The sequence below is a fragment of the Chanodichthys erythropterus genome, chromosome 13, assembly GCF_024489055.1.
Source record: "Chanodichthys erythropterus isolate Z2021 chromosome 13, ASM2448905v1, whole genome shotgun sequence".
In the NCBI taxonomy this organism is placed as follows: domain Eukaryota; kingdom Metazoa; phylum Chordata; class Actinopteri; order Cypriniformes; family Xenocyprididae; genus Chanodichthys; species Chanodichthys erythropterus.
The window spans coordinates 2,417,929-2,433,577 of NC_090233.1; the positions used below are offsets into that span (position 1 = coordinate 2,417,929).

Genomic DNA, 15,649 nt, shown 5'->3' on the forward strand with positions numbered 1-15,649 from the left:
AGCAAATGAGAATCATGAGGTCAAAGGAGCTGCCTGAAGAGCTCAGAGACAGAATTGTGGCAAGGCACAGATCTGGCCAAGGTTACAAAAAAATTCTGCTGCACTTAAGGTTCCTAAGAGCACAGTGGCCTCCATAATCCTTAAATGGAAGACGTTTGGGACAACCAGAATCCTTCCTAGAGCTGGCCGTCCGGCCAAACTGAGCTATCGGGGGAGCCTTGGTGAGAGAGGCAAAGACGATCCAAAAGATCATTGTGGCTGAGCTCCAGAGATGCAGTCGGGAGATGGGAGAAAGTTGTAGAAAGTCAACCATCACTGCAGCCGTCCACCAGTCGGGGCTTTGTGGCAGAGTGGCCCAACGTAAGCCTCTCCTCAGTGCAAGACACATGAAAGCCCACATAGAGTTTGCTAAAAAAAAACCTGAAGGACTCCAAGATGGTGAGAAATAAGATTCTCTGGTCTGATGAACTTTTTAGGAACTTTTTGGCCTTAATTCTAAGCGGTATGTGTGGAGAAAACCAGGCACTGCTCATCACCTGTCCAATACAGTCCCAACAGTGAAGCATGGTGGTGGCAGCATCATGCTGTGGGGGTGTTTTTCAGCTGCAGGGACAGGACGACTGGTTGCAATCGAGGGAAAGATGAATGCGCCCAAGTACAGGGATATCCTGGACGAAAACCTTCTCCAGAGTGCTCAGGACCTCAGACTGGGCCGAAGGTTTACCTTCCAACAAGACAATGACCCTAAGCACACAGCTAAAATAACGAAGGAGTGGCTTCACAACAACTCCGTGACTGTTCTTGAATGGCCCAACCAGAGCCCTGACTTAAACCCAATTGAGCATCTCTGGAGAGACCTAAAAATGGCTGTCCACCAATGTTTACCATCCAACCTGACAGAACTGGAGAGGATCTGCAAGGAGGAATGGCAGACGATCCCCAAATCCAGGTGTGAAAAACTTGTTGCATCTTTCCCAAAAAGACTCATGGCTGTATGTGATCAAAAGGGTGCTTCTACTAAATACTGGGCAAAGGGTCTGAATACTTAGGACCATGTTATATTTCAGTTTTTCTTTTTTAATAAATCTGCAAAAATGTCAATGTAACGAGGTTAGTAGATGTGGGAAGAAGGAGGCGGGAACCAGCGAACGTTGAACCAAACTTTAATATAAAATAAACAAAGAACAAAACGAAAGTAATGCCGGCAGACCCTCGCGGACGTCTGCCGGCCACACAAACATAATAAAACACAACGTAAAGTCCAGGCCTGGTCCTCTCTCGTCCTTCAATGTAGTCGCTCCTCCTTTTATGCTCCCGGAGCTCCTCCGTGAGGGAATCAAGGCCGGTGCGCCTCCCAGGTGGTGCTCGTTATCACTTGCGTCACCGGCCTCGCGCCGTTCCCTCACGGCTCTCGCCCGCCCTGGTCGCCACATACCCCCATCGCCCCTCGCAGGCCGGGGGGTACTCCCGAGACTGCGCTCTACTCCCCCCCCCGGGGCCCGTCTTGGCGGCCGCAGCACCTGGGGGTAAGGACAGACGAGACAAGAGAAAGGAGACGGAAGCAAGGGGAGCGACAGGACGAGAGAGGGGAGAGAGGAAAAAGAGAGAAAAAAAAAATTCTTAGTCCGGTTCCCCGACACACTGCCGCTCGGTCCTCAGCCTGCCAAGAGGCTCTTCTTCGCGGTGCCATGCGGTGGCACTGGACGCTCGGTGGACGGCCCGATCCTCGACCGCCTCCTGGCGGCCGGCGATGGCTCCTCCGACTGAGGGCAGCCGGCAGCGAGTCCCCCGTCCCCTGCTCCTCCCCTTCATGGCGGACGGCAGCAGGCTCCGGCCCACGGCGGATGGTGGCGACTCCTCCGCTCCCACCTCTTCCCAGTAGCACGGCATCCGGGTCTCCGTCCCACCTTTCACAAGGCTCCAGCACCAGCCTCCTTCACTGTAGTCGCTCCTCCTTTTATGCTCCCGGAGCTCCTCCGTGAGGGAATCAAGGCCGGTGCGCCTCCCAGGTGATGCACGTTATCACTTGCGTCACCGGCCTCGCGCTGTTCCCTCGCGGCTCTCGCCCGCCCTGGTCGCCACAGTCAACAATTCTGTGTTTTTCTGTCAATATGGGGTACTGTGTGTACATTAATGAGGGAAAAAAATTAAGTTAAATGGTTTTAGCAAATGGCTGCAATATAACAAAGAGTGAAAAATTTAAGGGGGTCTGAATACTTTCCGTACCCACTGTAAATAAAGGTGACTTGACTTGACTTAGGACAACTTTATGTTGAAAGGGCAAGGAAGAAGGTGAGGAGTATTCTTGCAGATAGTTCTCACCCTCTTTTTAGCCAATTTGAGCTCTTGAAATCAGGTAGGCGCTACAGAATACCTCTTGTGAAAAAAAATGTGTTTAGGCGATCATTCATTCCAAACGCTATCAAAATTATCAATTCCGCAATTGTTTAAATTAAATGACAGTGGCATGAATTGTAATTTTTATGAAATGTGAATTTGTCTGTTTTTTGTTCTGTTTTTGTTGTTTTCTGTTTTTGTTGTGTTATTTTATGTGCTGGTGAGCCAAAGACAATTTTCCACCTCGGTGGATAATAAAGATATACAATACAATACAATACAATACAACATTTTATCACCTTGATAAGAAAATCTTATTTTCCTAAAAATTTTGACATGCTTCTTTGGTAATTGATTAAGCAGACTTGCTGGAACATTATATCTCGAAAGAACCCTAACATGTCTTCTAAGTAATTGAGTAATTGCTGACTTTCAGAAGTTTCAGAGGGGGTGTACTCATTTATGCTGTGCACTGTACAATGTACTTATTGTGTTGTATTGCAAAACACTTGCTATTGAGGTGGGATATGGGTATGGTTTTCATGGTATGGTTAGGTTTAAGGGCAGGTTAAAGTAACAGGGAGGGGGCGATAGTGTAATTACAGATGTAATTACATGCAGGTATTTTTTTAAATCTAAGCACAAAGCAAAAGCATGTATGTAAACAATAAGTATATTGTTATTATAAAGTTCCATCAGTTCCATCCACTTGCATTATATGTTCCACAGAAGATAGAATGTCATACATCAGGGATGGCATGAGGGTGAGTAAATGATGAGAGAGTATTTTTGGGTTCTGGGTTTTGAGTATTCCTTTATCTACAGACCTTATTTAAACAAAACCTTTGGGACAATGGAAACAGAAGTACAAAAATGCTAACTCATTTTAGGGTTTCAGGACTCATTCCTGCAGCACTCCATGGTCAGACTGGGGGAGAAGTAGTTGAGTGGAGTTGTACAGCATGATTAAAAAAAAATAAAAAAATAAAAATTGGAAGCGTAACCTGTATATGACCTCCAGGCCACTCTCTGGCTCGCACCTCTCCCATGATACAGTGTAGCTCGTGGATGTAAGATTTGTAACCATCACTGGAGGTGGCTTGGATAAATACTCCAGTCTCCTGAGACACATGTTGACCTCCTCCTGCAGTTCTGGCCCAGTGGATGGCGACATAGAGAGCAACTGACAACAAAGTAGATGACAGTTTGATCATAAATTTATCATATACACAATATACCAATACAACACAGATACAGTCGTGCTCAAAATTATTCATACCCTTGGTAAATATGACCAAAGAAGGCTGTGAAAATAAATCTACATCATTAATACATTTGATCTTTTATCTACAAAAATCCAACCTTTCATTGGAGAATAATCATTTTAAAGGTGCTACAGAGGATGTTTTACACATTTTTGCAATATTACTTGAAACTATCTTTACTAATTGATAAAAGACTATTTATTAGGTGCACTGAAAGGAATAATATTAATATACATCATCTGTGCACGAGGTAGGGCCTTAAAAACATCAGCCAATCGTTTACGCGATTGGCCCTCTGGCTTGTCAATCACTGTCATTACGTTCCTTGTGAGAGACGTGCGTGGATTGGCCCTCTGGCTTGTCAATCACTGCCATGACGTTCCTTGTGAGAGACGTGCGCGGCTGCGCGCTCTAGTAACTTTCCACACTCCACAGGCGCCGCATGCAATGTTTTTGTCAGGAGACAGGAGTAACAACTGCAGATTATGAGTTACCTGCTGTGAGTCCGACATAATGAATCCACTAACACGACACAGCGAATGCCGGTGGTAAACACTCGTGTTCCAATACTCGTGCACGAGTTTTGGGAGGCATTCCCTCGAAATGAGCTGTGAAGGAGGGGGGTTGTTCTTACGCATTCGCTCATTTCAAAAACTCACTAACAGTCTTTGGTTTCTTAGTCGACGAAAAGATCCTCTGTAGCACCTTTAAATGGGGGGAAATTTTAAATTTTAAATTTTTTAAATTTTAAATTTTTTGCTTCATCTGTCTATGAAGAACATTTGAAAAGTAAATGACACTACTGGAACTTCAAACGGGATGGGTCCTATGGTCAGCAAACACTTAAGATGGGTTTGGTGCACACAGGGCCAGGATAAAAAGTACCCCATGTGTACAATGAAATATACTGCTGTATCTTTAATGCTGTGGGCCTATTTTTCTGCTTGTGGTCCTGGACATCTTGATCAGATACATGGCATCATGGATTCTATCAAATACCAACAGATAAAAATCTAAACCTGACTGTCCCTGTTAGAAGTCCTATAATGGGCTGTGGTTGGATCTTCCATCAGGACAATGATCCAAAACATACATCAAAATCAACACAAAAATGTGTCACTGAGTACAAAATGAAGCTTCTGCCATGACCATCCCAGTCCCCTGACCTGAACCCTAAAGAAAATGAGTGGAGTGAACCGAAGAGAAGAAGCACCAACATGGAGCTGGGAATCTGAAGGATCTGGAGAGATTCTGCATGAAGGAATGGTCTCTGATCTCTTGTCAAGTGTTCTCCAAACTCATCAGGCATTATAGGTGACGACTCACAGCTGCTATCTTGGGAAAAGGAGGTTGCAAAAAGTATTGAATAAAAGGGTATGATTAATTGGGAGAGGTGTATATTAGAGAAAAACATTTCTCTCATAATGAGATTCCACACCCCCCCCCCCCCATTTAAAATTATTATTCTCCAATGAAAGGTTGGATTTTTGTAGATTTTTTAAATACAAGATCAAAAGTATTAATGATGCAGATTTATTTTCACAGCCTTCTTTGGTCATATTTACCAAGGTTATGAATAATTCTGAGCACGACTGTATATTATGAACACAATGATCATGAAACCTTTAGCTTGTCAAGCAGAGGATAATGCATCCTGACAGGAACCACTCCACTTGGCCGGGACACCAGCACTCGCACTGTCCTGTTAAAAAGAAAGAGGGTGGAGTCTTAAAAAGTGAGAATGAAGGCTTTAATACTACCTTTAAGGGATAGTTCACCCTCATTAAGGTAACATGAAACAATGCTATCCTAGGATGTTAGAGTGAGTTGTGTACCACCAGACAACCATCTAAACCAGTGGCAAATATATTAGCCATTTAAACCCAATAAAATATATTAAAATAGCCAAACTCTACTCTAAATTAAAATGCTATATATATATAATCAAGATGTAAAACGCAACCAATTAAAATAATTATTGTTCGTTTGAAGACCATAACAGTTATTGAGATTTCTGGAATCACAAAATGAATTATGGTTAATTAATTAATTTAATATATCAATACTTAATGCATCAACATTTATATTAACAATGTACAATTACAACGGCTTCTGTTCATGAAAAAAGTTTCTGTTAATAATAATAATAATAATAATAAAAAACAAGCAGCTTTCGAATTTTGTGTTGGATGGGAGGAGGGGGGGGGGGGGCTTTGAGTCAAAACTCCTGTCAAATTAAATATTCATGTGCTTAGTACAGTGGCAGAATGCGTATGTATATTGGCTTAAAATGTCTATTGCTAGAGAACAACTACCATTAATAAGTGTTACTTGATATGTTACATCTTTATTTCTACTTTTTGAAATAATTTCCTTAGATAGTCATTACATACAACACTAAGTAAAGTTAATCAAATAACCTACATAGCAGCAAACCAGATACTGTCTGGTTCCGGGCTCTGCAACAGCTGTAAAAGGCCATCCAGCAAAGCGGGGACAGAAGTGCTTTCCATCAGCAGAGCATGGCCGTCTTCATCATTTGCTAAACAGCTCAGAGCAAAGCACGCCGTTTGGCCCATCTCCACTCCTGACCCGCTCGACAGCAGAGCCTGCAGTTGGCTAACCTTGTGGCAAATTATAAAATAATGCCCATAATTGATGTTTAATTGATTGAGATTTTAACATGATCCAATTTCCAAGCTTTTAACTCTTTCCCTGCCAGCGTTTTTAAAAAACGTTGCCAGTTAACGGCAGCATTTTTAATAATTTTCACAAAACTGTCATGGCCCCCAGAATATTTTGTTGTACGAATATCTGAACATGCAATATATCAAAAGAAAGAACAGAGCGCCTCTGCTTTTAAACAATAGCAAAAAAAAAAAAAAAAAGTTTTATTCTAGCTTAAAGCAGAACTAAGTAACTTTTTTTACCTTCATAAATAGTTTTCTAAGTCCTTACGATGGTTAATTGACTTGTAGTGGTGTGTTTTGAGGCGAGCACTAACCCCCTCTGGCACGTCTACGCCAAAAAACAGCACCTGCAAGTTGAGCTTCGCCGACCCGACACAATTTCGCCCCATCTTCACGTTCACGCGAGAGTGACAAAATGCTTTACAGTAATTCAAATACAATGTATATATTATGACTTTATTAGCCTGACGTGGTCATACTCAATTCTAGTTCGAATATGAGTCTGATACTGCTCCATTGGGCTTTGATTATGGGGGTGTATTTCAACCGATCCAGGAAAGGCCTCAATTGGATAGACTTACAACCAATCAGAGCTACAGAGTAAGTGACGTATGTTGAGCGACGCATAGTTGTCAACAGAACTCTTCTTAGCGACCATCGGGGCCAGCTGATAAATCAAACTTTTGCCGAATCCCGTAGGAAGGATGGCAGACATCTTTCCCATCGACAAATGCCTTGATCGCGGTCCTCTGTTCCTCTTTTAAAATTAATGCACTGTCGATATCTTCTATAACGGATACGATGGCGGAATCTACACATCTCAGTTCTTCAACAACAGCCATCATTGTTGTAAACTAATTGGCCTTTCGCAAAGACTCGCCCCCCCTTAGTTACTGTTGCTTTGTCCGACAAGCGAGCAAAGAGGAAATTGACAACACGTCGACAGATAGATACAACACCTTCGGTGCTTGGCCCCTAAAATGCTGATAAAATTGTGTTTTTGTCAAAGACTACATCCAGATCGGATTCAGAATGATGATCAAAACATAGATAAAGTAGAACGAGTCCATCAACATCCCTAAAGCTTGCACAGTTCTATACCTTGTCATGGGTTGTCTTTTCATTCAGTAACATTAGGCAGTTTTGATTTATAGGATTACTTCAGAATTAAAATTTTCTGATAATTTACTCACCCCCCTGTCATCCAAGATGTTTATGTCTTTCTTTCTTCAGTCGAAAAGAAATTAAAGTTTTTAGGAAAACATTCCAGGATTTTTCTCCACTGGGGTACAACAGGTTTCACTGCAGCTTCAAAGGGCTCTACATGATCCCAGCCGAAGAATAATGTTCTTGTCTAGTAAAATGATCGGTCATTTTCTAAAAAAAAAAAAAAAATGTATATACTTTTTAACCACAAATGCTCACCTTGCACTGCTCTGTGATACGCCATGCAATACGCAATCACGTTGGAAAGGTCATGTGTGATGTAGGCGAAAGTACTGATCCAGTGTCTACAAAGCGAACGTGCAAAGACTAAGTCAAACGGCCATTACAAAAAAAAAAAGGTAAAACAACGATGTTGAAGTTGTTGGAGGAGAAAATTAGATGTTTTTCGCCCTACCACGGTACTTTTGCCTACGTCATGTGTGACCTTTCCAACGTGATTACGTAATGCATGGTTAAAAAGTGTAGAGCCGGTGGAAGCTGCATTGAAACTGCAATTTGAACCTGGTGAAGTCCACTATATGGAGAAAAATCCTGGAATTTCTTTTCGACTGAAGAAAGAAAGACATAAACATCTTGGATGACATGGGGGTGAGTAAATTATCAGGAAATTTTAATTCTGAAATGAACTAATCCTTTAATGTTGATTGCGTTATTTTACATATGCATCTACTTACATATGTTATCGCTTGTTACTGCTTTTTTTTTTTAGTTTTGATCTGGAGATTCTTTACTCTTTCAGACGATGTGTCATAGTGCCCCCTACCATATAACAGTGAAAACACTTGGAAAATTCCAAGGGTGGGTATCTGCAGGTTGGAACAATGGGCGTGAAAAAAGGTTGGGGCGTGTCGAAAGTTAGGGGCATGGAGAAAGGTCTGTATCATTGGTCGCGAAAGCTGGGGTTAGGAGTTTGTTTATTTAGAGCTACAGCTACCCATCTCGAAAATTCTCTCAATGGCAAGGAAAGAGTTAAGACCTACGGAGAGAATTTGCAAGTTTTTTTTTACCAGCTGATGCTCTTTGGCCTCTCTTAGAATAAGGATCCTGGCCTGTCTGCTGCCACATAGACGACCAACAGCAAATGCTGCATTCATGGCTGTGTCTGCAAAAAAATAAATAAATAAATAAATTTAAATTTGAAGTTATTGACTAATTTCACATTTTACTGAGCAACAAGATTTTACAAGAATGAGGGAGTTGAACCATATCTAGAAAGAATATAACAGAACCTGCAAATAACCACCTAGAACTTGCAGCAACCACATAGCAACACCTAAGCATCCACCCAGAACTACCTTAGCTAACGCATAGGAATGCCCACTAAGGGAACTAAGGAAATAAATTTTCATCAGAAATGTAAATATATTTGTGGCGACCAGGGCGGGCGAGAGCCGTGAGGGAACGGCGCGAGGCCGGTGACGCAAGTGATAACAAGCATCACCTGGGAGGCGCACCAGCCTTGAATCTCTCACGGAGGAGCTCCGGGAGCATAAAAGGAGGAGCGACGACCGTGGAGGACGAGAGAGGACCAGGCCTGGACTTTATTTTATGTTTTATTAAGTTTGTGTGGCCGGCAGACATCCGCGAGGGTCTGCCGGCATTACTTTCGTTTTGTTCTATGTTTATTTTGAATTAAAAGTTACGTTGAATGTTCGCCGGTTCCCGCCTCCTTCTTCCCACATTTACGAACTGTGTTACATTGGTGCCGAAACCCGGGAGGAAGGAGGGACATGCTGTCGGAGAGCCCTCGCTGCTGAGGGGGATCGCGGTGCTGCGGAGTTCGGGCAGCGCGGAAGTGAAGACCGCGAGAGGCTGCCCGAGGCGGTGGTGCTGGAGCCTTGTGAAAGGTGGGACGGAGACCCGGATGCCGTGCTCCTGGGACGAGGTGGGGTGGCTGCCGTCCTGGACCTGGAGGGAGCGGAGGAGTCGCCACCGTCTGCCATGGGCCGGAGCCTGCTGCCGTCCGCCATGAAGGGGAGGAGCAGGGGACGGGGGACTCGCTGCCGGCTGCCCTCAGTCGGAGGAGCTATCGCCGGCCGCCAGGAGGCGGTCGAGGATCGGGCCGTCCACCGAGCGTCCAGTGCCACCGCATGGCACCGCGAGAAAGAGCCTCTTGGCAGGCTGAGGACCGAGCGGCAGTGTGTCGGGGAACCGGAACAAGAATTTTTTTTTTTCTCTTTTTCCTCTCTCCCCTCTCTCGTCCTGTCGCTCCCCTTGCTTCCGTCTCCTTTCTCTCGTCTCGTCTGTCCTTACCCCCAGGTGCTGCGGCCGCCGAGACAGGCCCCGGGGGGGGAGTAGAGCGCAGTCTCGGAGGTACCCCCCGGCCTGCGAGGGGCGATGGGGGTATGTGGCGACCAGGGCGGGCGAGAGCCGTGAGGGAACGGCGCGAGGCCGGTGACGCAAGTGATAACAAGCATCACCTGGGAGGCGCACCGGCCTTGAATCTCTCACGGAGGAGCTCCGGGAGCATAAAAGGAGGAGCGACGACCATGGAGGACGAGAGAGGACCAGGCCTGGACTTTATTTTATGTTTTATTAAGTTTGTGTGGCCGGCAGACGTCCGCGAGGGTCTGCCGGCATTACTTTCATTTTGTTCTATGTTTATTTTGAATTAAAAGTTACGTTGAATGTTCGCCGGTTCCCGCCTCCTTCTTCCCACATTTACGAACTGTGTTACAATATTGTTATTACAATTACCATCAATGATGCTGTTTTTGCTGTTATATGTTAACACATTCAGTTTTTTCTATGCTAAGTATGACACTGACCTTTGTGGCTACATGATAAGCACTGTGCCAAACGTCTGAAGGTCTCACAGGCAGATGAATAGGATAAAACCTTTTCACAGGTTTCTTCACACAGGGACAGTCGTGCAAGAACGAGTGCAGCAGAGTTAACAGTATTCTCTCTCTCATTCTCTAGAAGAACAGATAATCTCTCAAGGGCCTCATTGAACAGACTTTGGTTCTGAAGGAACCACGTTCGCCCTGATGCAGTTTCAACCTAAATCATGAAGAACACAAAGAGCTTTAGGCAGGGCTCTCAAGTTTTGGAGACAGGCAAGAGTGACACCACACCTGTGCTCTAAAAGTAATTTATTTATTGCTGATGGTTGGGCACATTAGTCATGTACACAACATATAGTAGGCTAAATGAGAGTTCGTAAGTGGTCAAACATGTAGAGTACACATTTAAACCATTAAAAATATGTAGCAAAACAGGTTACCTTTGTTGAATTAATTTATTTGTGGGAGCCTGTGTCTGTATTTGTGGAACTAATGGTCACTCTTTGATTATGCTTTTTTTTTCATTGGTTGTTGCGTTAAATCTTACCCAGATACAATAGTGCTATTTTCTGATTGGCTATTGTGTAGCCTCTTTCTTCTTTTTTGATTGGCTGATAAGTGGCAGGTTCGAGACGCGCTTGATTCCTTCCCGGTTCCAGAGAGAGAGCGGCGCGGCCAGATACATTTTGGGCGCTGCGGCATATTAAATATATGATAAATAGTTTTTCTGCGTGAGAAATACAATGTGTGGCGGGAGTGCGTGACAAAAGACCGAAATGAGTGACTGTCACGCTCAATGCGTGACACTTGAGAGCCCTGTTTAGGACACAACAATATGTCTTGTGGATTGACAAGTATGGGCTAAAACATCAAATATTGTACCTATTTTATAATGTATCATGTGAAGTCTAGCTGTGTCATGTCCAGCTACCCTAAATGTGAGTCATTACAGAGGAAGTAAATAAACATTTAATATGCTGTATGCGGCAGCAGGCATTATATACTTATACGGCCTTACCAATGAGGCTATGGCTCCAGCAGCATTCATCACAACGTCAGATTCATCTACAGACAGCATCTGAGCAAGGTCACATATGAGATTGTTGTCTTCTTCAGCCCCCTTCTGAAGTTTCAGCACCATGAATTCATTCTCCAGCAAGACCCCAAAGATACAAGCTGCAGTACTGCTCAGCCTGCACAAACACACACAGCCAAAACTGCACAGAATTGGTCCATTGACTGAACCCTTTTAAAGAAAACACTGCAGGATTATTCTACAATTGTGGTGACAAATGCAGTACACTAAATCAGTAATTTTGATACTTTTGTGAATAACAACAACAACAATGATTTTTATAATATAATATACAGTATCTCACAGAAGTGAGTACACCTCTCACATTTTTGTAAATATTTTATTACATCTTTTCATGTGACAACACTGAAGAAATGACTTTGCTACAATGTAGTGAGTACAAAGTACAAAGTAGTAAGTGTACAGCTTAACAGTGTAAATTTGCTGTCCCCTCAAAATAACTCAACACACAGCCATTAATGTCTTAACCGCTGACCACAAAAGTAAGTACACCCCTAAGTAAAAATGTCCAAATTGGGCCCAATGTCATGTGACATGTGTCATGTGACTTGTTAGTGTTACAAGGTCAGCATGGTGGCCAAGACCATACAGACGTTTAACAGGACAGGTTCCACTCAGAACAGGCCTCGCCATGGTCGACCAAAGAAGTTGAGTGCTCATGCTCAGCGTCATATCCAGAAGTTGTGTTTGGGAAATAGATGTATGAGTGCTGCCAGCATTGCTGCAGAGGTTGAAGGGGTGGGGGGTCAGCCTGTCAGTTCTCAGACCATACGCTGCTTTGGAGACTGGGCAGCAGGGCAGTATTCCAACAAGATAACGACCCCAAACACACCTCCAAGATGACCACTGCCTTGCTAAAGAAGCTGAGGTTACCTAAACCCTATTGAGCATCTGTGCAACATCCTCAAACAGAAGGTGGAGGAGCGCAAGGTCTCTCACATCCACCAGATCAGTGATGTCATCATGGAGGAGTGGAAGAGGACTCCAGTGGCAACCTGTGAAGCTCTGGTGAACTCCATGTCCAAGAGGGTTAAGGCAGTGTTGGAAAATAATGGTGGCCACACAAAATATTGACACTTTGGGCACAATTTGGACATTTTCACTTAAGGGTGTACTCAGTTTTGTGGCCAGTGGTTTAGACATTAATGGCTGTGTGTTGAGTTATTTTGAGGGGACAGCAACTTAACACTGTTATACAAGCTGTACATTCACTACTTTACATTGTAGCAAAGTATCATTTCTTCAGTGTTGTCACATGAAAAGATATGATAAAATATTTACAAAAATGTGAGGGGTATCTCACTTCTGTGAGATAATGTAATAATTTACATTTGTTCATGTGTGAGGACTTGTTACAAAACACTCTAAATGTGCTTCATTACTCATGGTTAAGAATATACAGAAGGGCCATCTTTACCTCAGCAGACACAGACAGTTCCTCTCGGCTGGTTTGAGTTCAACCTGAGGACACTGTTTCGATAGAAAGGCAAAAGCCAGTCGCTTGCCTTAAATCATTCTACCCTTTCGGCAGAGATAAAGACACTCATTACGCTTTGACCTCTTAGACGACTGCATTTGTAAGAGGTCAAAAGAGAACTGTTGAGCAAGATGACTCTCATAAATCGAACTTTATAGGCCCAACACAATAGGCTGCCGCTGTTACTGAGGCAACCATTTCTAATGACTTGAGCTGTATTTTCAGGGCTGAGGCTTCCTAGATAATACAGTATTTTGTCAAGAATTGTATCCTAATTTAACGTAAAATTATCAATGCTGAAACAATCTGAGAGAAAATATTCAAAATGCCAAACACAATAAGGTGCTTTAAGTAAATTTGTGTTTATGGTTGGAGCACCAATAAGACAGCATTCTCAATTCATGTACATGATGCATTTCACATTCATCAAAAGTACTAATAATTTATGTAGTGGTAAAACTTTTTTACAGTATACACCTTTAAAAGAAAGTTTGATGTGAAAGATGATGTTTGCTTTTTAGGAATAGTGTGTATATGAAACTATGAAACTGCTAAAATTGTGCAAAGGAACAGATTGGAATCACTCTTTGACCTCCATGAGACTTTGATGTATAATATCAGTTATATGAGTGATGTGGTGCAGTAGGAGTGCATATTACAGCATCTATAAGTTACACACATTAACAGCAATTGGCCATGCAGTAGTGTCAATATTCTGTATTGCTATTGTGCTTGACCACTTCAGTTCTGACAAGTGTAATTTATATAACCAAGCTATTGGTTTAACCTGTCTAACATAATGGTTTAACCCATCAAAAGCTAAAGATTGAAGTACTACTGACCATGAGGCAGATGACTTCAGCAGCTTTCGTAGAACATCTATGCACAATTCTGGGTTGCAGTGCTGAAGAACCTTTTCAACAAGTGCACCTTTGTCCTCCCGAGCAAGGTCAAGAAGAATTTGCAATGCCGAGGACACATGATCAATACTTGGACAAAGAAGCCAGGTCAAGGGATTTCCATTATTACATGGATCTGGACAGCAAGCTGTTGATGACATCTTACAAAACACCCTGGTATAAAAAAATCAATAAAACAAAGGAAAATGATAAGAGGAGGAAACAAGTTATTCTCACACACTAATACCTTAAAATGTCAGATGATTGAATTCCATGGTAATTTACATTTACTACAAAGAACAGCATGGTATTCTGACAGCACCACAGTAGGGGTTCAATCTTCAGCTGGCTGGCGGTAGCAGCCACTGACAGGTCACGTGACCTGGTGGCAGCTGCCAGTCTGATTCTGGCAGGTCACGTGACCTGCCATTGGCGCTGGTGGCAGCTGCCAGTCTGATTATGGCAGGTCTGTCAGAGGTTCTGGTGGCTGGCAGAGTGTAACACGTTCCTTATATCTCTGTCGCTGCATGGAAATACATAATTGTATTATTAATAATATAACATTATGACTTTATTCTTTTGTATAATTCACGTTTTAGATGGGTTTATCTCAATTAAAGCAGTCAAATGACCGTGATCTCAACTGGTGGAAAATGACGCTCAGCCCAGCCAGCCACTGCTGAGACGCGAGTATAACGCGTTCTCTAATCACTTTCGCTGCATGAAAATACATAATTTTATCATTATTAATATAATATTATGACTCTATTCTTTTGTATGGTGGACGTTTTAGATGGGTTTATCTCAATTAAAGCAGTCAAATGACCGTGATCTCAACTGGTGGAAAATTACGCATAGCCCAGCCAGCCACTGCTGAGACGCGAGTATAACGCGCTCTCTAATCAATTTTGCTGCATTGAAATACATAATTTTATTATTATTAATATAATATTATGACTATATTGTTTTGTATGGTGGACGTTTTAGATGGGTTTATCTAAATTAAAGCAGTAAAATGACCGTGATCTCAACTGGTGGAAAATGACGCATAGCCCAGCCAGCCACTGCTGAGACGCGAGTATAACGCGTTCTCTAATCACTCTCGCTGCATGAAAATACATAATTTTATCATTATTAATATAATATTATGACTATATTGTTTTGTATGATTGACGTTTTAGATGGGTTTATCTCAATTAAAGCAGTCAAATGACCGTGATCTCAACTGGTGGAAAATTACGCATAGCCCAGCCAGCCACTGCTGAGACGCGAGTATAACGCGCTCTCTAATCACTTTCGCTGCATGAAAATACATAATTTTATCATTATTAATATAATATTATGACTCTATTCTTTTGTATGGTGGACGTTTTAGATGGGTTTATCTCAATTAAAGCAGTCAAATGAACGTGATCTCAACTGGTGGAAAATTACGCATAGCCCAGCCAGCCACTGCTGAGACGCGAGTATAACTGTTATGATATAGACACGGAGGCAGAGATAAAAGCAATCCAGGTGAGTTTATTAGAACAATATGAGAACACAGAGTGGAAATGGCTGTTATCGGGTTCTTGAGAGATGAATAGAGAGTAATACTGTCCTTGTATGGTTGTTAATCCAGGAGCTGAGATGAGATGGAGGGAGACGTTGGAGACACTCACACACACAGAAGGGTAAGCACACGAAGGGACCGGGAGACGAAGGAGATGAAGGAGATCGCTGGAGCAGGTAAGTATGATGAAGGGGAGTCCTTAAGGTAAGCATAAACACAAGGTATTGCAAACGAGACCGGACAGTGAGTGTGTGTGAGTGTGGTGGTTTTGTAGTGCTGGTGATTGCCGAGTGAATGAGATGCAGGTGGCGGTGATTAAT

General features: G+C 42.9%; 1 protein-coding gene across 10 annotated transcripts in view; it reads right to left on the reverse strand.

Annotated features, from left to right (window-relative positions):
- The window catches only part of LOC137034441 (uncharacterized), a 40,134-nt gene that overhangs the window by 17,059 nt on the left and 7,426 nt on the right, over positions 1 to 15,649 (reverse strand). For 6 of the 10 annotated variants that reach the window (XR_010896945.1, XR_010896944.1, XR_010896946.1 and 3 more), the window contains 7 exons: positions 13,721 to 13,951; positions 11,324 to 11,522; positions 10,288 to 10,522; positions 8,527 to 8,621; positions 6,027 to 6,226; positions 5,226 to 5,304; positions 3,342 to 3,520 (listed from right to left, as the gene is read on the reverse strand). Coding sequence is in view for 7 of the 10 variants with exons in the window: in XM_067407350.1 (XP_067263451.1) it covers positions 3,342 to 3,520; positions 5,226 to 5,304; positions 6,027 to 6,226; positions 8,527 to 8,621; positions 10,288 to 10,522; positions 11,324 to 11,522; positions 13,721 to 13,951 (1,218 nt within the window). In the remaining 3 variants the exon portion in view is untranslated. Of the gene's footprint in view, positions 1 to 3,341; positions 3,521 to 5,225; positions 5,305 to 6,026; positions 6,227 to 8,526; positions 8,622 to 10,287; positions 10,523 to 11,323; positions 11,523 to 12,818; positions 12,923 to 13,720; positions 13,952 to 15,649 lie in introns of those variants that run through there. The other 4 variants (XM_067407349.1, XM_067407348.1, XM_067407347.1 and 1 more) reach the window with 4 other exon arrangements.